At 36.7% G+C, this 26253-nt stretch overlaps 2 protein-coding genes across 4 annotated transcripts in view; one reads left to right on the top strand and one right to left on the bottom strand.

Annotated features, from left to right (window-relative positions):
• Positions 1-26253, top strand: part of Hdac8 (histone deacetylase 8) — a 229219-nt gene that overhangs the window by 34614 nt on the left and 168352 nt on the right. The gene's annotated exons all lie outside the window — the stretch shown is intronic.
• LOC113200555 (large ribosomal subunit protein eL39-like) lies at positions 736-26253 on the bottom strand. Its single transcript, XM_026414035.1, has 2 exons — positions 26147-26253; positions 736-895 (listed from the first exon to the last, which is right to left on the bottom strand). The coding sequence occupies exons 1-2, from the start codon at positions 26251-26253 to the stop codon at positions 736-738; spliced, it is 267 nt and encodes an 88-aa protein (XP_026269820.1).

Here is a 26253-nt window from a genome sequence, read left to right as displayed (position 1 = left end):
ATTGATTTTTGTCAAGGTACCAAGACCACTGAACGAGGAACGAATAGTCTTTTCAATAAATGGTGTTAGAATAACTGGATATCCACATACAAAAGAATGAAGTTTGGACCCTTAATTCACATCATACACAAAAATTAACTCAAAAACCTAAATGTAAGAGTAAAAGCTGTAAGATGCTTTGAGGATAACGTAGAAGTAAATCTTTATGACCTTGGATTGAACACTGGTTTCTTATACATAACTCCAAAAGCATAAGTAACAAAAGAAAAAATAAATTGGATTCTATCAAAATTAAAAACTTTTGTGCCAAAAACTGAATGTGATGGTGCATACCTGTAATCCCAGCAACTCAGGAGTCTTAGGCAGGAGGCCAACCTGGGCAATTTAGCAAGACACCATCTCAAAAAGAAAAAATAGTAAAATGGACTTGGAGTGTATCTCAGGAGTCAAGCACCCCTGAGTTTAATCACCACTACCAAAAACAGAAAGAAAGAAAAAAAAAACACCTTTTGTGCTACAAAAGGTGATTGTGATTCAGGCACATAGAAAGAAAACCCACAGGGTGGGGGGGGAGGAGAAAATATTTGCAAATGCTATCCTTGTAACTATAGAAAGTTCACATTCCCAGTTAAATATTCTCAACTGTCCAGATAGTGGTGACATTTTCAGCTTGATATGACGACATGATCACAACCTCAATACAGCACAAATATATGTGCCATTTCATGTAATTCCTTATAGACTCAGCTTGATTCTCCTATAATGTCTCCTCTTGAAGTTGTACCTTATTTTATTACCAGATTTCACGTGAGTCAGCTGGGTAATGGGACAATTTTGCTTTTGTTTCTTGGCCAGGAATGGCTTGATCCTGAAAGTCTTGTGAGTATGTGAGGAACTGAATCAAGTGCATGCACCCCAGTGGCTGAAAAAAGGCAAAGAGCTCCTATATCTAATAAAGATATTGTATCTATAATATATAAAACTCTTACAACCTAACAACAAAAAGAACAATAACCCAAATTAAAAAATGCAAAGGATTTGCATAGACATTTCTTAAAGGAAGATTTACAGATGGCTAGTGAGGACATAGAAGATGTCTGGCATTATTAGTCATTAGGGAAATGCAAATCAAAACCACAGGAGGTACCACTTCACACCCACTAGAATAAAAAAAGATGGGCACTAGTGAGTATTCAAGAGGATATTAACAAGGCTGGGATTGTGGTTCAGTAGGTAGAGTACTTGCTTATCATGCACTAAGGCCCTGTGTTCATTCCCCAGAACCAGGAAAAAAAAGGATATGGACAAATAGGGACTCTCACATATTGCTAGTAGGACTCTAAAATGGTCTAGAAATAATTTGGTAGTAATGCAAAAGTTAAACATAGGCTTACCATACAACTCAGAACAACTTGTATTCCTAGGGTGTGTGTGTGTATGTGTGTGTGTGTGTGTGTGTGTGTGTGTGTGTGTGTTTCCAAGAGAACTAAAAATATGTGTCCACATAAAAGTTTGCATGCCAGTATTTACTACAACATTATTCACTGCAGCCAAAAGGTGGAAACAACTCATATATCCATGAACTGATGAGTGGATAAGCAAAGTGTGGTATATTCATTAAATGGGCTATTGTTTAAAAACAAAACAGCAATGAAGTACTGATGCATGCTACACCATGGATGAGCCTCCAAAACATTATGCTAAATTGAAGAAGCTAGTCACAAAAGACCAAACATCATATATTCTATTTGTATGAAATGCTCAGAAGAAATACATCTATAGAGACAAAATGTAGATTAGTGACTACTAGAGCCCAACGGTGGAAGGCATGGGGAGAATTGGAAGCAGTGACTACTGTTGAGTAGAGTTTCTCTTTGGGATGATAAACGTGTTCTAAAATTGACTGTAGTGATGGATAAACAGTAAAGCTATTTTTTTTTCTATTTTAAAAAGAATCAAAGCTATCAGGTTTTATAGTGGACTTGTCATGCATTTTAGTGACCAGAAAAGAATTTTTGTATGTGTGAAACATCAACATTCTATTTTTTCTATTCAGTGGAAGAAAAGGATAGGAAGACAGAGGAGTTGGCTCAGGGATCTCTCCAAATTTCACACTTTTGAGAACACTGATTCTGATAATTGTTTTACTTCTTTAAATAGTATAGACTTTGTATAGTAATTTCATAATTATAACATCTTTGCAGTGTAGATTTTCTATTCAGGGGTTCATTTCACATGAAGTAGAAATCAGATGCATCGGTTACCCTTCACATACAAAACACTTGTCTAGGAAACTCCTGAGCATGACCTTAAAAAATAGGCTTTAAACCCCCTGTCTGGCCTCATCACCAGTCATTCCCTGCTCTAGCTGATTCTTCTTTTCACAACTCTACTGAGCCTTCCCATGTATTTCTAGAATGTCTCACACACCTCTTCTCCTGGAAAACTGTTTCTCCTTCAAGGTACAACTTAATTGTCACCTTCACGGTGTTCTTCCTGACCCCCATAGGCAGAATTAATTGCTCTTGCCTCTGTTTTGATAGTGTTTGTTTTGGCCTCTAGCATATCATGTTGTATGTTAGTTTATCATTCTTTGGCCACTAACAGCAGAAACCATGCATTTTTATGCTTCTATATTCACTGATTATTCTAAGTATAAGCCTGGCCCATGGTATGATACCAATCAATGATTGATTGATTGATAAGGCCAGCTACCTGGTTTTGATGTGGAATAGAAAGCACAAGAAAACACTCTTCTACACCCCCTACAAAACACTCTTCTACACCCCCTACAAAACACTCTTCTACACCCCCTACCCAGGTGCTTGATTATTTCCTGAACCCCTCTGGGAATGTCTGGTACTATGGAAGATCCAAATAGATAGTGGTCCCTGCCTAGATAAGACCAATATGTGTGCTATAACTAAAAAAAAAATAGCATATAGTGGAGCACTCAAGAATTTAAAGCAGATTCTAACTGCTATCAGAATTTAGTGACAAGGAAGCTATATCTTTCTTCCTACATCTCAGGTGTTAGAGCTGCATGGCATGGCATTTCAAGCAACTGGCAGCTCCCAACATACCCCCCAAGTAGATTTCTAAAGTAGCAATAGGAGGCTAAAAGCACTCAGCATTATGGTGGACAAGCAGTAAATGGTACTGCTGATCCCTAAGGTAGCTTAGTCAAGAGAAAAATGAGACATGGCTCCTTGAAGAATTTTTAAGGAATAGAACAATGCCATGTTTTTCAAGGCTTTTAGATTCTTTTTCACTTAATAGGAAATCCCTATATCTTTACCTCTGTTATGGAACTTTTTAAAAATATACTTTTTAAAAAATATTTATTGAATGATATATTAGTTTCCTATTGCTGCTATAACAAATTTAGTGGCTTTAAACTTTAGGGATAGGGGCTAGTGTTGTGGCTCAGTGGTAGAGCACTTGCCTGGCATGTGTGAGGCACTGGGTTCGATTCTCAGCACCACATAAAATAAATAAATAAAATAAAGTTCCATCAACAACAACAAGAATTAAAAAAAAAAAAAAAACTATAGAGATATACTCTCTTCCAGTTCTGCAGGCCAGTAGTCTGAAGTCTTATGGAACTAAAATCAGTGTGTATGCAGGACCCCATTCTTTCTGTGGAGTTTAAGGGAAAGTCTGGTTCCTTGCTAATGGCCCCTATCTCCTTCTTCAAAGCTGGCAACATAGTTTGTTTTTTCTCTCTCTTGTTGTTTCCATCACATGGCCTCCTTCTCTTCCATGTCAAATCACCCTCTGCTTCCCTCACTAGGACACTTGTGATTACATTTAAGGCCCACCCAGATAATGCAGAATAATGTTCTCATCTCAAGACCCTTAACTTAATCACATATGCAAAATTCCTTTTACCATAGTGTAATATTTATATATTCTAGGTGTCATGGGAGAAGAGGGGTCTCTGAAGAAGGATCTCAGTCTCAGTTGTTGAACACCTCAAAGATCAGTTCTACCAGTCCTTTTTAGTGAATAGCTCAGTAGTATAACCTGTCTTGTAGGTAATGACTATTTCCTCAAAAATACCATTTAGGTTGTTCTACTAAAACCTAAACTTCTTTAAAATGTTAACAGGCAGATAGGCTTGGTGGACATACCTGTAATATCAGTGATTTCAGAGGCTGAGACAGGGGATGGCAAGTTCTAGGCCAGCCTGGGCAACTCAGCAAGATCCTCAGCAACTTAGTGAGACCCTGTCTCAAAATGAAAAATGAAAAGGACTTGGGATATAGCTTGGTGGTAGGGAGCCCCTGGGTTTAATTCCCCAGTACCAAATAAATAAATAAAATATTAACAGGCAACAGTTACAGAGTTTTACAAGAAAAACAAAATGATTAGGAACAAAACAAATCTGGTTTATAAAATAATTTTGAAAATATTAGATGATATAAATAAATTCACATTTAAATTTGTCTTATTTTCAGGTTATTATTAGTATTATTAGCTATTAATGCCCAATCTTTTAATCATCAGAGCAACATGGTTTGGAAAGTCAAGTGCTTGAACATATTTATTTTTGCATAAAGATTATGATGGTAATAATACAATTAGGAACACAAATATTAACCTGAAAAAAGCTATTATTAATAATAATTTATTTGCCATACCAGAAATTGAACCTAAGACCTTACACATGCTAGACAAGTACTCTACCACTGAGCTAATCCCTAACCCATAAGCTTTTACATTTTAGAAGGCACAAATATACTTAACACACAGAAGTCAGTATTAATTATCATTACTGTTACATAGAAGTCCTTAATATATTAGCTTACCTTTTTCTTTTAAAGAAAAATTCAGAATCCATGACTTGGTAAGATTGTATTACAGACCTATGCAGGTTAACTTCATTAACAAAAATCAAAGGATAGATTTAGAGTTCTTGTAAGTATTACCTAATATACAAGTGTATTATATATAATAATAAATGTCTATTTAATCAAAGCAAATGGATATAGGTCAAATTCAAATATTGGAAAATGACAAAAATTTCATTGACTGTTTTATATATTTCAGGTCCAGATACAATGTATATTATATAGATGACAGCATTCATTGGTTACCTTGCCTATGTTAAACCTACATAGCTTTGATTTTATAAACTTTTATATAAATTTTAGACAAGGCTTAGATAAACTTTTTATCCCTCAGAGGTATAAATATCTCTAGTCACATATTTAGGATATCAAATACACTATGATAACCTAAAATAACAGTTATTTAACCAGAGTTATGAAGCTGGTATTTAAAAGACTTTAAAACAGATAGTTACTAACAAACCCAAAATCTTTTAAGTATTAGTTTCCTAAGTAATAAAGACATAATAGAAACAAAAAATTATCTTGATAAAACACAAAATCACAGTTCTTTAAGCCAGTTCTTTGTGTATACAGTGCATCTCATTTATATAATAGTTAAACATTTATTTAGCCAAAGCAAACAAATGTGAGGTTTTAAATGGTAAGGAAATTTTCTTTTTATCTGAATGGTACTAAATAAAAAGACAGGAAGTTTCACAGTTTCATCAACCATTTTGGGTTTTTTAAATATTTTTTTAGTTGTCAATGATATTTATTTATTTGTGGTGCTGAGAATCGAACCCAGTGCCTCACACATGCCAGGCAAGTGCTCTACCACTGAGCCACAACCCCAGCCCCCCATTTTATGTTTTAAGGTTCAGTTAATGTATAAAAGAGAGCAATTATTGGTGATCTTGTATTAATTTTAACACACTTTTGTATAATATTTAGACAAAGCTCAGATGCATAATATATTTAGCCCCCAGAAGCATAGGGTGTATTCTCAGATGTTTAGTTGTTAAATATACTATAGTAACCCAAAATAATAGTTGTGTCATTTAATGAGAGTTATCAAGTAGTCACTTAAAAGGCTATAAAGCAAATAGACACTTGAATAAATCTTGCCTCTGCTCAAACTCAGTTTATTAAGTAAACACAAAAGATTATCTTGACAAAATAGAATCTTTGTTCTTTAATCCAGTTCTTTGTAAATGTTATTAACAGCAGATTAATGTTTTAAGAAAACCTTGTTGCTTAAAACATGGAAAATCAGATTCTGGTTTTATATCAATATGTTAAATGTCGACCTTAGAAAACCCTTAAATAACTCAATCATATTCAACACATATAAAATTCCTAAGATTTATCTTCCATAAACCTTCTGCAGTTTACTTAGACACTACAGTTTATAGATGTTTACATTGTTAGATTTGTCCTCTTTCTCTTTTTCCCATCTTGGACTTAGGACAAAAATCTTACTTTACCATATAAAATCCTTTTTTATTCAGAAAACTCTCCAAAAATATGTCTCCAAAAATATACTTCTAATACATATCTCTTTCTCATTCTTGCTGATTTTTTCTTCCTTAAGTTTACAATTTAAAACAGTACTTAATGAAATTTCTGATTTTTTGCCAATTACTTTTTTTTCCAATAACATAAAATGCTTTCCTTTTTACAGATTTTCCAAATCAAAACACAACTTAATTTTTTGTATCTTTGCATACAAAATTATATCCATTAATTAGAATTTTAACTCTTAGAAACCTTGTGAAGACCCAGAAAGAATCTTAAGCCATTTTTCCATATATCAACAATATATGAAAATATTTTCATTAATAGACCCAAATACATGTATAAATGTATATTACCTTATAGAATTTGAAAAGCTAGGGCTGGGCTGGGGATGTGGCTCAAGCTGTAACCCGCTCGCCTGGCATGCACGGGGCCCTGGGTTCGATCCTCAGCACCACATAAAAATAAAAAATAAAGATGTTGTGTCCACCAAAAACTGAAAAATAAATATTAAAAAATTCTCTCTCTCTCTCTCTCTCTCTCTCTCTCTCTCTCTCTCAAAAAAAATTAAAAAATAAAAATAAAAAGCTAGGGCTGAGGATATAACTCAGTGGTAGAGTGCTTGCCTAGCATGCAAGAAACCATGGGTTCAATCCCCAATACAGCAAAAATAAATAAATAAAAGAAGCTAAGAGTACTTGAATTTATGGATGTTTTAGTATTTTAACTTAAAAATGAATCAGATGTCTTCTCTAATATATTTATAAATGTTTATCCCAATTATATCAAACCTAATTTGCTTTTTTTTTTTTCTGGCGGTACTGGGGATTAAACCCAAGCCCTCATGTATATAAGCTAAACATTCTACTACTGAGCTACATCCTCAACCCTTCAAGGCTGTCCTTGAACTAGTGATCCTCCTGCCTCCCAGGTTGCAAGTTGCTGGGATTACAGATGTGTGCCACAATGTCCAGCTAATTTATCCATTCTTAACAGCTATTTTTAGATTACCCATAAAGACCAAGATATCAGATGAGCATGGTTAACATTTGAAGCCATCTTTTTCCTACCAAAGCAGCAGGGGTGTGAGGGAGGGCTAAAATCGGTGAACCTTTTACTTTAAACATTTTACAGAGATTAATACAATTTTAATGGGAATGGGAAAGATAGTAGAATGATTCAGACATAACTTTCCTATATTCATATATGAATTTATGACCAATGTAGCTTCACATCATGTACAACCAGAAGAATGGGAAGTTGTACTCCATGTATGTATAATATGTCAAAATGCAGTCTACTGTCATGTGTAACTAAAAAGAATAAATTAAAAATTATATTATAAAAACACATCAACTCCATGATGTGTGAAATTAATTTCTGTAAATTAATTAATTAATTTAAAAAGTCTGTCCCATACTATATCATGGGGGTACACTGAGTGTTCAGAATCAGACTTTTAATAAGTCTGTCCCAAATTGTCTACAAACTACCAGTGGTATGAGTGTCCTTATCCCTGTTAAGCATTTCTCAGAGTGCTTGATAGGCCCTCCCAGACTTCAAGAAAAGTCCTTTAAAAAAAAGAAAGAAAGTAACCTCAAAAGAATATTCCTAACTCTCAAGTAATCTAGATGCACTTGAGAACTTACAATTTTTGGTCATTTTAAATAGCAAGGATATGAAAACCTTGTAAAGAGTTTTGAGGCATTTGGGGATAGTACAAAGTCAGGTAAGTTTCAATAGAAATAGATTTGTTTATAGCTGACAGTTTGTCACATGTCCAAGAAGGATGAATGCCTCTTGGCAACTGTGTCTCTTTATGGAGAGGTCTTATGTAAAACAAAAGACATCTTAAGTATAACAATTGTTCCACCCACCCACCAAGGTGGAGCCCTCATTCTTTCAATTAGATAGTACCTGTAAGAGCGGTATTTATCTTGAATAAAAGGTCAGACAGAAAGGAAGACATTGTTCTTCAGGTTTAGATCTATTAAAGCCAAGGGTCAAGATTGAAATAACTTGCTTCCAAAAATATTGAGTACTGAGAAAATGAACATAAATATAAGAATCAGCCAGATCTTAGTTAAAGCAAAAGTTTCAGAATGTTTCCTAGCTGGGAGTGTATAGGACAGAATAGTTTAGCTGGAGCATGAAAAAAAATTGCAAAGAGATAGTTTAGAGGAGGGTATGAGGGAAGATAGGACAAGAGTTCATCCTCAGAACTTTATTTATATGAGAACTTTAGAGAGTTGAGAGATTGACCACTAAGTGTATCAGTTCCAAATGTGGTGATTAATGGAGGTAGCTTTCTTGATTTTCATATCCAGGCCTGGTCCCACCAATGAGGTGTCTGAGGTGAACCTCTCACTTGGCAAAATGAAGGACTTCCCCAAATATATGAAGATCAATCCTTCATTTGCATTTTCCAGATTAGTGATGTAAGTTCCCTATGTCCTCTGATGGCCCAAGGGCATTTCCTCTTTGGTGCTTTTGTACCAAGGAAAAGAGAGAAGGGGAGAAAAAGAGAGGAGAGGGGAGAAGTATCACCCATTAAGTCCTATTATGGTTTAAATTTTAAAAGTGACACCTTTTTCCTTCTGTCTCAAGGAGTCTATGCTGTGGCTCACAGGGTTTACATTTTAGATCAGTTGAAATAGCAGGCCTTAGATGGATAGTTATCATGCAGACAACTAGAAACCTATAAATAATCCTGAAGTATGTAAAAAGAGGAGAAGGAAAGGATTTCAAAGAAGGCCATAGAGCCCCCTCATGGTTTTAGACTTTGAAGACTCTTAACAACAACAACAAAAAAAAATTTACCAAATTCCCAGGACAGAATCAGCTGTGACCTTATTGCCACTAAAAGCTACACTGCTCAGAGATTTTCCCAGCCACCCAAATCAGGGACCCACAGAAAAGTAAGGCAGATGGAGGTTATGTTCTTTGGTCTTTGAAAGTGAAGGAAGTGGAGGGAGAGATTATATGAATAGGAGCTAACAGAATAAGTTATAGCTAAGGCTGAAAGCAAAAACATTCAAGTACACTTACCAAAGTTGATGCCACTCAAGATCTCCATAGGGTCCACCAAGAGATGTCATGGGAGAAAGAATGTCTCCAAAGAAGGGTCCAAGGAGTTCTTGGAGAGATGGGGGGCTTCAACTCAGGACAGTGGGGTTCTTAGCAACTGTAATGGAGATGAATTTTAGTACACACCATTCAGAGACATAAATAGAGGTCTATTTAGGAAACCAGAAGCACATTCAAGGGAGAATGTAGGCCATCTTCAGAGGAAGAAGCAGCAACCCATTGGTCTGGAGTGTTAATATTTATAGAGGGACGATTGCTAGGGACTAGACTAGAGGTGAAGTCAAGGCAGAGTTACACAATTTTATGCCAATTTGCTCTGTGCTTGAGCATTGCCCCTCCACTTACTTTTTGTTTTTTCAGACAGAAGCATGGGTCAAGGACAGAGGCATGGGTCAAGGACAAAGGCATGGATCAAGGTCAGAGGCATGGGTCAAGGTCTCAGGCCAAAGGCAGGGCTGGGTGTATAGTGGGGAAAGGTTCAAGGGTGCTTTCTGCATTTCAATGATTCTTGGGAGTTTTCTTCCTTTTAGTGATTCATGGGCTTTTCTGCATATCAGTGGTTCGTAAGTGCTTCCTTTAAGGCTCAATATCTCTCCCTTTGTCCCCAAATTTCTATCTGGGGAAAATTGGACTGGGGATATAGCTCAGTAGTAAAGCACTTGCCTAGAATGGGTTTCATCCCTAGCATTACACACACACACACACACACACACACACACACACACACACGTGCGTGGACAATTTTGGGAATCAGTACTCAACTTTCCACAGGTTCTTGCTGCCTAACAGGCACTGTGCTAGGCAACTTATGTACTATACTTCTTATGTTCAGGGCTCACATATAAACACTATAAACTATATGCCACACATAAACTCCTAGAAGATGGGGTCTATGTTGTTTTCTCTCTCAGAATGCCTTGCATGTGGCCTTGCTTGTCCTATATAATAGATAGCAAGTAAATATTTAATAAATGATGTGGTCCACACCCTGTCACATAGTAGAATTTAAGTTAACTTCATTCAATAAATAATTATCAAGTTGGAGAACGAAAGGGACTTTGGCATCTAGATAGTCAGGTACAAAATCAGCCAATAGATCTTGTAATTCTACCAGACGTTATTAAAGATAGGTACTTGACTAAAGTGACCTCATGCACTGAGGAAAAATAGTGAGCAACTAAATGTGCCCAGGCTGGCTAAGAATGGTGTGGTGTGGATGGAGAAGCAGTGTCCCAATGCACAAGCACTGTGCTAGGGACTTGAAATAGAGATGAGCAGACAAAATTCTACCCTTAAGAAAGTCTCAGAATAGCAAAGAAACAACTGTGTAGATAGTGTAGTATAGCAAGTGTTCTAGGAAAGTAAGAAATAAAGTACTGTTGGAGTCAAGAAGTGAAGCCAAGCAGCTACACGTAGAACTAAGAGGTCAAGAAGGGAGCACTTCAGCTTGGTCTCATCCATTCATTCATTCATTCAGTATTTATTGAGTACCTACTATGTACCAGGTGCTCTGCTAACCACTGACAATATAATAGTGACCTTGGATTTTACCAGGCCATGTATGTATGCCAGGCAAAGAGATCAATGTTTCAAAGTCAAGCAGTCATTCACTTACTTAAACATTTATTTCAGGTGAGTTTTTACTGTCTTCCAGGCACTGATGCAAGGCACTGGAGATGCAGAGATAGGCCACACTGATACTGTCCTTGACTTCAAGAAGCTCATGGTCAACTGAAAGAGACTGACAAGTAAACCAGCATTCTAGCAGAATGTGATTCATGGTTGTCATCTATACATGGTACTAGGGAAGCACATCACTAAAACCTGAGCTGCAGTGCTCAGTTTAGAGCAGAGTTTGGAAGTATTGAAGCTGTCATGGTGCTTGAGCTGAGTCTTAAGGGGCAAGGAAACCTTAGGCAGATGCAGAGGGAAAGACAAGGAAAAGAGAAGTGGGCATGCAAAAGTAGGGAGACACAGAGAACAAGACTTGTGTCAAGAGCTGTCAAGAGTTCAGTATGGATAAGGTAGAAAATTTGTATGAATCAGGGGCAGGAGAGGGGGTTGGAAACTCAGAGGAGGTCTAGATCCTCAAGGACCTTGTGTACTGTACTAAAGTGTTTGGAATTTATCCTGAAGGCAGTGGGAAGCCAGAAAAGATCATTAAGCAGGGAAGTGACACAATCAGATTTTTCTTTGACAAAAATAACTCTGGCAGCAGTGTGGAGGATGAAATCCAGGGGGTGAGACTAGAAGCAGGAAGACTGGTACAGTTAGCCAGGGGGGCGATAATGAGGACAGTAGCAGAGGAAATAGGAAGGAGGGGCCAGAGGGAGGATTTACAAAGTAGAGTTATCAGGGAGAAGAAGGAAAACAATCAAAATTGACTCTAAGGTTGCTGACTTAAAAAGTAATGGAAGGAATTAAGGATGAAGAGCAAGTTTCAGGGAGTGATGATGAGGTCATTGTTGCTTGGTGTCTTGGGTACCTGAGAGGTTGGAAGCTACATGGGAAGCAGAGTACAGCAGACTGGTCTGGGTATGAATAAGAATTAAGGTGTTCCTTAATCCAACCAGTAGTATTGAATCTCATACGTGCCACACAGTGGAGCAAGTACCTGAGGCTCCCAGAGTTAGAAAAACGCATAGGACCATTTCGACCTTCTAAGAGTACAGTCTAGTAGGGAAAACAAATACAGAAACAGAATGAACAAATGATGTGGACACGTAGTGAGGGGTGCACAGTATATTGTTATGGCAGAATGGACAAGAAGCACCTGATCCAGGTGAGAAGAGGGAAGGCTTCCTAAAAGAAGTGCAATCTCGTGGAATCTTAAAGAAGATAGAGCAGTTCACCATGTTAAAAAGGAGAGATAGATAGAAAGGGAAGGGCATTCCAGGGAAAGGAGACCTCAGTAGTCAGGTCAGGGAGGTAAGAAAAGACATGGTGGAGGCATTTTGGTATGGCTAGAGCCCAAAAGATCAGAGATGAAACCAGAATACCTAAGGGCTGGGTCATGGAAGACTTTAGGTACCAGATCTCGGTAGTTTGGACTGTAAATAATGGGGAGCTAGTTAGGGTTTTAAAGAGTGGCATGGTTTCAGAGCACCATACAACAAATGAGTCACTCTGATAGTTGTGTTTCCCTTTCCTAGAGTGTAAGCTCTGTGAGGACAAAGATTTTGTCTTAGTGCATAAAACAGAGAATATAGTCGATGCTTAGTAGGTATTTGTTGAAGGAAGGAATTAATTTAGGGAACTGATGGAAAGGTCCAAGACTAAAGGTAAAGGTAAAGAGGATATGGAATTAATCCAGGGAGCACATGATGAAGATTTGGCAGTGTGAGGCAAAGAGAAGGTGTCAGAGTCAACAACTATGTATCAAGCTTTTGTCTGGGTCAATGGTGATACCTGTGATGATTTTATCCTCCAGTTACTATCAGACTGACATCTGTTATGTCCTGAATACTAATAGACACCTAGGATGCAAAGAGAATTAAGATATTTGATCTGTTCTTAAGAAGCCTTCATCTAGTGGGGTAGATAAGTCAAACTATGAAAAGATAAATGTAATATATTATATTATGCATTAGTGCTATGAGAGAGTTCAGAACTGTTAGGGGCACCATATAGGAAATAACTACTCCACATGGAGATGTAGGGAAAGGCTTCATGGTAGGGACATTTTAACTGTCATCAGACATGGACAAAGGGATTGCTGGGCAGAGCAATGTTAGTGTGGCATTCTAGGGTGAACAATCATATGCAGGGATGTGGAACTGTGAAATGACTTCATCAGGTTCCAGGATCAGTGAAAAGCCAGGTGTGACTCACCTACAGGGATGGGAAATAGGTTTCATCTCATGTGTTAAATCCATGTGATTGATAGTAACTACCAATTGCAGATGCCACCATCTACCCTGATAGAAGCTAGACATACAGGTCTCCATTATCTCCACATGCTGCAGAGTCTACTTCCTATATAGTTCTTGATTTCAAACCCTTCTCAGTACATCCCACTGCCTTTCTCAGGCCACGCCTTTATAAGGCCTCTGTTTAAAAAGCTTCATCTGGGCTTAATGGGAAAGAATAATGAAATTGATTGGTAATGTCTGCCATTGGTGTAAAAGTAAGGAATGACAGCCTTCATGTCACATCCCTAGGCCAGGGAATAGGATATGAGGTGGAGAATGGCAGGAGCTGATGCCATGGAGTCCAGTTTTGTGTGTGTTTAAGATAAAAGTATTGAGGCTGGTAGCGTAGCTCAGTGGTAGTACACTTGCCTAGCATATGTGAGGCCCTGTTTTCAATCCCAATACCACAAAAATGATTGAATACTTATAGTCTGGAGTTTTGCACTCAACATATAGTTGGAGAGCTTAGATGGTAGGTCAGTAACGAAAATATAGAATTCTAGAGTTATCTGTGTACAGATCAGAGGTAGCCAAACTTCCTATAATGGTCCAGATAGTATTTTAGATTCTGCAGGCCATAAGGTGTGTCATATCTGTTCAGTTGTGGATTATCAAAGCATCAATAGACAATATTTAAATTAATGAGTATGACTGTGTTCCAATGAAACTTTATTTACAGAAACACATAAACATGCTGGATTTGGCCTATAAACCATAGTTTGCCAACGCCTGGTATAGACAGTATATAGCATACTCTCACAGAATGTGATATAGTATACTTTGCATCAGACTCACTTGAGTTTGAGTTCTAGCTCTTCTCATATACTAAATCTGTGGCCTTGGAACTCAGTTCAACTTTCCAATCTCCATTTCCTCATCTATAAAATGGAGTTTTGTGGCAGTACCTTCATTATGGGATTATGAGGAGTAATTATAGGACCTGGCACATAGTAAATGCTCAACAAATATTTGCTAATTATTAATATCACTATCACTATTGGGATTGTTGGAGTTGTTATATATTTTAATCAAGATCATAAGAGTGAATGAGGTCACTGAGGAAAAGTGTATTGACAGTTAAGGGGCAAACAGACAGATGGAAATGAGAGAAGGAAACTGAGATGGAACTGGCAATATTATAGGAGAGGAACCAGAAAGATGTCATGTACAGGAATCGAAGGAAAGAAACTGTTTAAAGAAAAGGGTGAGATGGGTACAGTGGCACACACCTGGAATCCCAACAGCTTGGGAGGCTGAGATAGGAGGATTGCAAGTTTAAAGCCAGCCTCAGCAACTTAGCAAGGCCCTAAGCAACTTAATAAGACCCTGTCTCTAAATAAAAAACAAAAAGGGCTGAGGATGTGGCTCAGTAGTTAAGCACCTCTGGGTTCAATCCCCAGTACAAAAAACAATCAAACAAAGGTGAGAGTCAAAGAGCTTCTACATTAGAAAATAATCAAAAGACATGAAAAGGCAGTTATCAAAAGACATAAATATGGACAATAAATATATTAAAAGATGTTCAGTTTTACTGACAAAAACATGAAAATAAAACCATGTGTTTCTAGTGTCTGTGTATGAGATTGGCAAAGATTTTTAAAAAATAGACACAATGCTGCCAAGGCTGTGGGGAAATAGGCACTCTTGTGTACTTACTGATGTGAATGTAAATTTTTTGGACTTTCCAGAGGACAGTTTAGCAGTATGTATCAGAATTAAAAATAAGCATATTCTGTGAGACCACAATCTTCTGGGAATTTACCCCAAATTAGATAGAAAATCATACAAATCTATTTTTAAAATACACATAAATAACATTGGTCTCAGCATCATGATAATAAAAACAACCTAAGATATTCAATAATAAGAGAATTATTTATGACAGGCACAATGGAGTACTATACAGCCATTTAAAAAGATGGCATAGCTCTACACTTACAGGATGGGGAACAATTGCCCCTAACATATTATGAAAAGGTTATAAAATAGCAGGGTAACATTGTCTCCATTAAATAAATCATTGCTTTTTAACAAACAGGATTTTTTGTTTGGTTGGGTTTTTTTTTTTGTTATCTGGGTAGTGAGATTTCAGATAATTGCATTTTTTTAAAGTTTGAATTATTGAATATTTTTTTACTGAGCATGTGTTACATTATAGAAATAGTGACTAGACTTATGCTGGTGAACCAGCTCTCTGAAAACATAAATCCCTACTTTATAGCATTTGCCAATTTGGGTGGTATAAATATTCCCAGGAGCTCACAAAATTCTTCAACATTTAATCATCAGCTCTCAGTTGCCAACTTTAATGCACCACTGGCAATAACTCTATTTAAAACAACAACAACAAAAAAGAATGGTGTATTTACAAGTATCAAATGCTGATCAAGTGAGAAGAAGATTCAAAATTACCTGTCACTAATGAGCCTAGTCAAAGGAGTTTCAGTGGAATATAGAGTTGCAGAGTAAATGAGGAATAAGGAAGTGGAGAAAGCAAGACTTTTCTTGATGAAAAGGAGGAAAGAAATGGGGAATTGTTTGAGGGTAATATAGAGTCAAGGGGAATTTAATTGTAGGGGTGGAGAGAAATACCAGACAGATAAGGAAATAAATTTTTTCCACTGTTGTTTTTTGTGTGTTTGGGGGGGGATGGTGCTGCAGATTAGAACTCAGGGCCTCACACTTGCTAGGCAAGTGCTTTACCACTGAGCCACATCCCCAGCCCAGGAAATAAACTTTTTCATTTTTTATTTTTGAGTAATCTTCAGAGTTCACAGGATGCATACACATGAATATTCTTGAAACAACCCGTCGTGTGGGTATTAATTCCCTATGTATATATGGGCAACCTGAGGCTCAGAGAAGTACAATGACTTGTTCCAAACATTACAGAAAGTAACCCACATTTATGTGTGCCTATTGGGCTCCATCACTAATTAAGCCCTGAAAATACTTTGGGATAAAATGTGGTTAGTAACATATATATCTCCAACCCTTCTCTAACTTGGGCCCTCCTCTCCCATGGTTTTGGATTCTTTTTCTTCTTGTCCTATGAAGACCATAGCATGCTATGAACCTGGATGTGAATTGTTTGTCTATGACTGGATTAGAAAAGAAAGCTTAGCATGGTAGGGCAAGTGGTTATTTAGTTAGTGACAGTGAAGTTTGGTATATTCAGAATTGAGGAGGGGTCTGTTGGATTTGACAATCAAAAGATTACTAGTAGTTCCAGGAGTGGTGGTACATGTTTGTAATCCCAGCAACTGGGGAGGCTGAGATAGGAGGATCAAAGTTCAAGGCCATCAAATTAGCAAGGCCCTAAGCAACTTAATGAGACCCTATCTCAAAATAAAACAGTTTTTTAAAAAGGGGTTGGGGATAGAGGTCAGTGGTAAAACACCTCTGGGTTCAATCCCCAGTACAAAAAAAAAGAGCAAGATTATTTGTATATTTTCCATAATGTAAAAAGAATGGACAGAGGGGCAAATGAACAATGAGGAAATAAAGGCAAGGAAGAGACTAAGAGAAAGAAAGATCAAGAGAGATGAGACCTAGTAAAATATGGGTAACTTTTTTTAATTGTAGATGGACACAATATCTTTATTCATTTTTACATGATGTTGAGGATTGAACCCAGAGCCCCATGCATGGTAGGCAAGCACTGTACCACTGAGCCACAACCCCATCCCAAATATGGATAACTTTAAGAGTGCTTCTTAATGTTCAAATTATCCCAAATTTAGCCAAAAGCCCCCTCAAACCAGCGCCTATGTGTTTATGACATGACCCATAGGTGTTACTCCCCTCCCTCCCTCCCTCCCTCCCTCCCTTCCTTCCTTCCTTCCTTCCTTCCTTCCTTCCTTCCTTCGGTACAGGGGATTGAACTCAGAAACACTGGACCATTGAGCCACATCCCCAGCCCTATTTTGTATTTTATTTAGAGACAGGGTCTCACTGAGTTGCTTAGCACCTTGCTTTTGCTGAGACTGGCTTTAAAATCACCATCCTCCTGCCTCAGCCTTCTGAGACACTGGGATTGTAGGTATGTACCACTGACCTGGCTTAGACCATTTTCTTTCTGGTGAACATAGTGACCCCAGTTCTCTGAAGTTCCTACTCCAGTGCTGGAATCCACCATTTCTCTCATAAGCCTTCATTCCTTTCAGTAGAGAATGGTAGGTATTTTGTTACCATAATCTAGGTACTAGGTATGCTCATTGCTACTGGCATGCATTACTTTTAGGCCACTTCTGCAGACCAAGCTAGGAAGTATATGTGTATATGTTTTAGAAATATATATGTGTGTATTTATAAATTGAAAAGAATTATATGGATGGAAAATTTATTATAGCAGGTTTTTTAAAATTTCAGTTCATAGAAGTATTCTAAAGAGAGAAAAGGGAGAAAGATTTTTTTTAGAGCTGAATACTAGCTAATACATATAGAAGGAAGATAGAATGGAAAAATCACTATTTTGTAGGGTCCCCCGGTATAATAATTGATTCTGGCAAAGATCATCAAATGGATGCTAAAACCAATGAGTAAAAAGTTCCTTGGGAACAGGATATTCACACAGTCTCAAATTATCACCCCACAGATTCCTTACTAATTACAGAAGGGGAAATGCACATTTACAATGAAAAAATCTGGCAGTCAGTAGGTTATACAAGTGATTAAACTCAGCATTGTCAATAGCAGGACAACCTGACATGGTGCCTCCTGATGTGATGTAATAAGAAGTACAGAACATCATTTATGAAATATTCTTGCCAAAAATGTTTACCCTAAGTCTAAAGATGAAGAAACAATTAGACAAATCTAGAGTGTGAGACAGCCAATAAGTCAACTGGCATAACTCTTCCAAAAATCCCTATCATAAAAAACTAAAGTAGGTAGAGGAATTGTTCTAAATTTTAGAAAATGGTGAGCTCTAACATCAAATGAACTGTGTTAAAATTGAATGGATCCTGAATGTGGGTAAAATCATAAACAGCTATAAAAGGTGTTTTAGAATAAGTTGGAAAATTTGGCTAGAGACTGTTAGATATTGCTGAATCAATATTGATTTTCTTAGGTGTAATAATGTAGAAGTCTTTTCTAGGAGGTTCATGAGGAATTAATAAATGAAGCACACCATGTTTACAGCTTACTTTCAAATGACTCAGCAAAAAGTCAGGGAGAACATGGGAAATTAGTAATAATGAATCTAAGTGAAAGGTATGTGTACTATTCCTTCAACTTTTCTATAGACTTGAAAGTTTCAAAATAAAGTTGGAAAAACTAGTTCCTCTTAAAGCCTATGAAAACAAATGGTAAGATTTAAGAGTCATGCTAAGACAATTGATATCTAAGTACCAAAGATGAAATTAGGCCTATACCTAATACCATAACAACAACAACAAAAATAGCTCAAAATGGAGTAGACCTAATGTAAGAGCTAAAACTATAAAACTTTTAGAAGAAAACAGGAAAAAAATCCTTGAGACTTTGGTTGGTCAAAGATTTTTAGATGTAACATCAAAAGTATGATCTATAAGCAAAATTTTAATAAATTGGTCTTCACTGAAATTAAAAACTTGAATTTTAAATGACATCATTATAAAAATGAAAAGATAAGCCACAGACTTTGAGAAAATATTTGTAAATTACTTACCTGATTAAGGTCTTATGTCTAGAATATACAAAAACTATTACAACTCAGTTATAAGAAAACTGACAACCCAATTTAAAAATGGGCAAAACATTCAAATTGATATTTCTTCAAAGAAAATATATGAACTATTAATAAACACATAAGAAAATGCTCAGTATTATTAATCTTAGGAAAATGTCAATTAAAACCACCATGTGGGGCTGTGGCTGTGGCTCAGCAGTAGTGCACTCCTCTGGCATGTGTGAGGCACTGGGTTCGATTCTCAGCACCACATATAAATAAATTAAAAAAAATAAAGATCTATCAATAATTTTAAAAAATTTAAAAACCACCATGAGATACCACTACATCCCCTGGAATGGCCATAATAAAAATACAGATAATAAATGTGAGAGCAAGGGTGTTGAGAAACAAGAACTCTTAAACATTGCTGATGGGAATAAAGAATGGTAGAGCTACTTTGGAAAACAATTTGACAGTTTCTTAAAAGTTAAGCATAAATTTATCATATATATCCCAACAATTCCACTCCTAGGTATCTACCCAATAGAAACAAAAACATACTTTTCCACAAAGACTTGCAAATAAGTGTTCATAGCAGCTCTATTCCTTATAGCCAAAAAGTAGAATAAGATGAATATCTACCGACTAGTACATGGATGAACAAGATGTGGTATATCCATACATTCAAATATTGTTCAGGCATAAAAAAAGGAATGAAATGCTGTTACAGACTATCAAAAACTTTACACTCAACAAATGTGCTCCTAAATGTTTGTCCAATTGAGTTAAAAATGTATGCCCAAACAAAAACCTACACACAAATATTTATAGCAACTTTAATCACAGTCACCAAAATCTGGCAGCAACCAAAATGTCCATGAATAGATGAATAGATAAACAAACTGCCCTAAATCCCCACAATGGAATAACAGAATATTATTCAGTAATTTAAAATGAGCTTATTGAGCCATGAAAAGACATGAAGAAAACTTAAATAAATAAATATTGCTATGTGAAAGAAGCCAATCTGAAAAGTCCAAATACTATATGAAGCTAACTAATTGATATTCTAAAAAAGGCAAAAAAAAAAAAAACTACAAAAACTTAAAAAAGATTAGTGGCTCAATTAACAATAGCCAAACTATGGAACCAGCCTGAGTGTCCATCAATGGATGAATGGATAAAGAAAATGTGGTGTATATACAAAATGGAGTTTTATGCAGCCATAAAGAAAATTGAAATTATGTCATTTGCAAGAGAATGGATGGAACTTGAGAACATTATGTTCAATGAAATAAGCCAAATTCAAAATGTCAAGGGTCATATGTTTTCTCTCATATGTGGAAGGTAGAGAGGGAAAAAGGAACAGACAGATGGGGGCCATTCATGAAAATCAAAAGGAGATCAGTAGGGTATGGGAAAGGGACCAGTGAGAAGGAGCTGGGGAGGGAAAGGGGAAATACTAGGGAATGATATTTAGCAAATTATATTCTTATATTGTGTATATGTACAAATATGTGACAACAAACCATTATGTACAACTATAATGCACCAATAAAAATGTGGGAAATTTTTTAAAAAATATTAAATGTTGCCAGGAACTTGGCAGGGAGGAAAAGGGAAGGAGGATAAATAGGTGAAGCACAGGAGATTTATAGGCAGTAAAACTATTCTATATAATTCTGTAATGATAAATATATGGCATCATACATTTGTCAAAAAATTGAAGAACTATATAATACTTTAGCCAGGTGCGGTGGCACATGTCTACAATCCCAGAGGCTCGGGAGGCTGAGGCAGGAGGATAGTAAGTTTAAAGCCAGCCTCAACATACATGAGGTGTTAAACAACTCAGTGAGACCCTGTCTCTAAATAAAATACAAAATAGGGCTTGGGATGTGGCTCAGTGATCGAGTAACCCTGAGTTCAATTCCTGCCTCCTCTCCCAAAAAAGAACCCTAATGTAACCCATAAACTTTAACTAGAAATAATGCATCAAAATTGTAACAAACATACTACCTTGGTGCAAAGTATTAATAATAGAGAAACTGTGAGGTGAGGAGATGGTATATGGAAATTCTGTTCTATCTGCTTATTTTTCTGTAAATCTAAAACTGTTTAAAAAAAAAAAAACCATGCTAAGTGAAAGAAGCCAGATAGAAAAGCCCACATTATATAATTCCATTGAAATGAAATGTTCAGAAAGACAAATCAATAAAGACAGAGAATATATTGGGGATTGACTTGGTCTGGGGATAAGAACTGGGTTTAATTTTAAACAGGCATGAGGGATCTTATTGGAGAGTGAAGCCGTTCTTAAATTAGATTATCATGATGATTTTACAACTCTGTAAATTTATTAAAATCATTAATTGTACACTTACTATGAGTGAATTTTATGGTAAAGCTTTTAAAAATGTATTTGAGCTGGGTGTGGTGGCACATACCTGTAATCCCAGTGGCTCAGGAGGCTGAGGCAGGAGAATGGCAAATTTAAAGCCAGCCTTGGCAATTTAGGAAGGTCCCAAACAACTCAGTGAGACCACGTCTCAAAATTTTAAAAAATTATAAAAGGTCTGGAATAAAGAAGAAGAAATTAAGCCATTTGTCATTAAATGGACAATCCCAGAAAATCAAAGGCCGAATGGGGGCAGGGATAGAAGTTCATTGGATTAGATAAAGGGGAAATGAAGGGAAGGGAGGAGGGATGGGAATGGGAAAGACAGTAGAATGAATCAGACATAACTTAGTCCTGTGTCTTATATAAATACACCACCAGTGTAACTCCACATCATGTACAACCACAAAAATGGGAAGTTATATTCCATGTATGTATGATTTGTCAAAATGCATTGTAGTGTCATGTATAACTAAAAAACACAAATAAATTTTTTTTAAAAAAAAAAGGGGGCTGGGGATGTGGCTCAGTGGCTAAGCACCCCTGGGTTCAATCCGTAGTACCAAAAATAAATAAATAAATATTTTTTAAAAAAATAAATAAAAATTCATTTGATCTCACATTTTAAAATTGTCGGTTATACAGTTATACAGTTCTTTACAACTTCGAATCATATAAACAAGATATGGTGAAATCTAATGTTCATGTATCAGAAAAGAACACTGGTAAACTAGTAATATTCCCAAATTTGATCTACACATTTAATACAATCCCTGTCAAAATTCCAGTTGGCTTGTTGTACAAATTGAAAGGCTGAAGCTGAAATTCATTTGGAAATGCAGGAGACCCAGAACAACCAAAAAATCTTTTAAAAGAACAAATTTGAAGTACTCAGAAATGGTGTGGTACTAGCATGAAGCTAGACATACAGACCATGTAACAGAATTAAGAGTGCAGAAATAAACCCTCACAGTTATGGTCAATTGATTTTTAACAAAAGTACTAAGACAATTCAACAGGGGAAGAATATTCTTTTCAACAAATAGTACTAGGCCAACTGGATCTACACACAAAAGAATAAAGTTACACCCCTGTCTCATACCATGCATAATAATGAACTACAAATGGGTCATAGACCTAAAACTTTTAAACTCTTAGAAGAAAACATACCTTGGATTAGGCAAAGCCTTCTGAGATCCATCACCAAAAGCACAAAAGAAAGAAATTAGATTTCATCAAAATTAAATGTTTTTGAACTTCAAAGAATACCACCAAGAAAGTAAAAGGCTGGGGGTATAGCTCAGAGGTAGACCATTTGCCTAACATGTCCAAAGCCTTGGATTCAATCCCCAGAACCATAAAAAATGAAAGTGAAGTGACAACCAATAAAATGAGAGAAAACATGTGCAAATCCTATATATGATAAGACACATATATCCAGGATATGTAAAGAGTTCTTAAAACTCAATGATAAAAAGACAAAAAAAACTCAATTAAAATATGGGCAAGGGTTTGAATAGATGTTTATCCCAAGAAAATACATAAATGCCAGTAAGTACTTGAAAAGATTCTCAACATCATTAGTCATTACAGAAATACAAATTAAAACCACAGTGAGAGCCCACTTCACATCCACTAGGATGGCTAGATTCAAAAGGACATGCAATAACAAATGTAGGTGAGAACATGGAGAAATTGGAACCTTCATGCATTGCTGGTGGGACTCTAAAATGGTGCAGCCACTTTGGAAAACAGTTTGACAGTTCCTCAAAAGCCATTATACAACTGCAGATGCATGTCATTATTCATTTGAACATTTCTGTGGAACAACAAAAAGGCCACTGCAACTGTATCAGAGTGAGTAATGTGGACAGTGGTACAAGAGGATGGAGAAGTTGCTGGGGGGCCAGGCTGGTGGCATAAACCTGGAATCCCAGTGACTCAGGAAGCTGAGGCAGGAGAATCACAATTTGAGGCCACCTCAGCAATTTAGTGAGACCCTGCCTCAAAATAAAAAATAGAAGGACTGGTGATATAGCTCTTTGGTAAAGCACCTCAGAATTCAATGCCCAGAACTGGGGGGTGGGTGCCTGGGAACACGTAATGCAAGGCCTTGTAGACCATGGTCAGACTTTGGGTTTTATTCTAAATGTGAGAGCTTTTGATGAGGGGGTTTGGGGTCTTAGTAAGTTTGTGATATCCAGTGTAAGAAATAAGAAAGGGACAATTAGAAGTCAAGGAATTCCTGAGTATCCTTGAAGGCCCACCTGTGAGGGGAACCATAAATAGTTGATAGTATAGGTCCATAGTTGTATTTTTTCCAGTGGCCCTTGTCCATCCTAACTCTGGACGCAGAGAAAATGTGTGGTCAGACTATAAGGTTGGAATATGAAGTTTGGTTAGCAAAAGGAAATTGGTTAAAGTAGCTTACCATAGTAAACTAACTCATAAGTACTCTGCTACAGTCTTACAGAGAAAAATTGAATTTTGGAAAGCTCTTAAGAAAAGAAATGATCTTTTTCTGCTTTTTGCCATTTTTTTTTTGCTGCTTTTCTGTGAGCAATTAGAAGCAATTAATTCAGTGAAAAGAACATTGAGAGTCAGGAGACTTAAATATGAGCTTTAGCTCTCACAGTGACTGTGACACCAAGGGTAAATTGTCAAAGCTGACAGCTTCCAGAGAGCTAAAGAATCCTTTCTGGCTACTTATTTAGCTTTATATTATTCAATAAAACTTTTCAACCTTTCTTGTTACAATTCTTCTGTCTCCCAAATCCCTTCTATCTTACCAAATTCCTCCTGATATCCTTAAGCCCATTCTGCCTTGTGCTAATGATCACTTATGTGGTATCCCTTTGTATAATAAAAGGTAGCTTACCCCAAACCCTATCCCTCCTCTGATCAAAACTCTCAGTGGCTTCCTATCTCACTAACATCCAAACTCCTTGTGATAGTCTCCAAGCTCTGGAAATTTGGCCCATGAGACTTCTTGTAACATACTACTTGCCTTCATTTCCAGTGTTCTGTCCTCACTAGCTTTCTTTTAGCTTCTCAAACTAGGAAAGTTCTTTCCTAACTCAGAGCCTTTGCAGTGCTAGTCCCTTTAACTGGGAGACTTCTTCATCTCAGCAGAGGATTTTTCTCACTTTATAGGTCTCTTTTTGAACACCAGCTCCTCGTAGCTTTCCCCGGCCAACATATCTAAGCCCCTGCCTACCCCTATTACTCTGCATCACATTACTATATGTTATTTTTGTAATATTGCTTGTCACAATATGCTGTTTTCTTGTTTAAACAAACAAAAACCTATGTATTGTTTAAACTTATATATCATCTGCCCCACATTTCCCCTTTACACCATGAGATTTCTTCTTTTTTCTTTCTTTTTTAAAGACAGATGTATTTAGGAAAGCAGACACACATTCAAGGGAGCTATAGGCTATCTCAGGGAAGAGACATTTTGGGGGGGATAAAGTAAGAAATATACATTCAAGGGAGAATGAGGGTCATCTTAAGATTGCAAAGGAAAAAGCTGGTCATCTTGAAAGTGAGAGCTTCTGGGACAAAGCAAGGACTGCATATTCAAGGGAGAATGTGCACCATCTCCAGAGGGAAAGACAGCCATTCTGTGAGATCCTTGAGAAGAAGACGTTATTGTCCTGTCTCATTCATTTTGGTTCCCAGAGTATAGAATAGAGTGAGTACTCAATACAAATTTGCATGTTAAGCTAGGAAGGAAGGAAAGGGCCTCTTTTGGCACCTGGACTCTGCTCTTAAGTAAATCCAATTGCCCTCATGATTATTTCTCAAATGTGAGATTGAGATATGTGTGTGTGTGTGTATAAACTTGAATACTATTCGACCTTTAAAAAGAAGAAAATCCTGCCATTTGCAACATCACATATGAACCAAGAGGACATTATACTGAGTGAAATAAGGCAGGCACAGAAAGACAAATTCCACTTGGTCTCACTTATATGTGGCATCACAAAAACAAGTAGAGAGGTGGTTACCAGGGCTTAAGGACAGGAGAAATGTGGAGATGCTGGTCAAGAAACACAAAGTTTCAGTTTATGCAAGATGAATGAGTTCTGAGTAATTTCATAACACTGTGACTATAATTAACAATACTTTCTTGTATAGTTGAAATATACTGTGAGTAAATCCTAGGTGGTATCATCCCACAAGAAAGTGGCAACTGCCTGAGGCAATGGGTATGTTAATTAACTTAATTTTGGTGATTATGTCACAATGTGTATGTATTTCAAATAACAAATTGCCAACCTTAAATGTATATACATTTTAATTGCCAAATATGCCTTAATAAAAAAGAGATTATTACTTGAGCCCTCAAGTTATGGGCTCTCCAGAGCTCTTCTATGTGTGGAATACAATTCTGATTTTTGTATTGGTCTGATCAGAGAGAGGATTATGATATTATAGACCTCAGAGTCAAAAATAACTCAAAGTCACTGATTGTAACTTGTCCCCCATACAGAAACCATTCCCATAACACCTGTCTCAAGAGGTCTTTGAAATTGCCTCACAAATACAGGATTAAAGGGGTGGCTAACTACATTAGGTTTATGGACCCCCGAATGTCCACTTTCTACTCACTTTCCCCCCCTTACATTAACCAGAGCAGAGCTGATTTTGCTTATTTCATGTTTTGGGATTAAACATAAAATTTCATATGAAAAAATATTTTGCTGCTGAAGAAACATAGTTTGTAAAGTGCTCTCACCTGTGCCTGAACATGCTCACTGAACAGGCATTTGCTCTCTTAATCTTGCTGTTTTTGTATCTCCGTCTTTGACATATAAAGATGACACTACTGACAGCAATCACCAT

Source organism: Urocitellus parryii, chromosome X (assembly GCF_045843805.1).
Source record: "Urocitellus parryii isolate mUroPar1 chromosome X, mUroPar1.hap1, whole genome shotgun sequence".
In the NCBI taxonomy this organism is placed as follows: Eukaryota; Metazoa; Chordata; class Mammalia; order Rodentia; family Sciuridae; genus Urocitellus; species Urocitellus parryii.
Note: the sequence above shows the minus strand (reverse complement) of the source record. Positions and strands in the feature narration are given on the sequence as shown.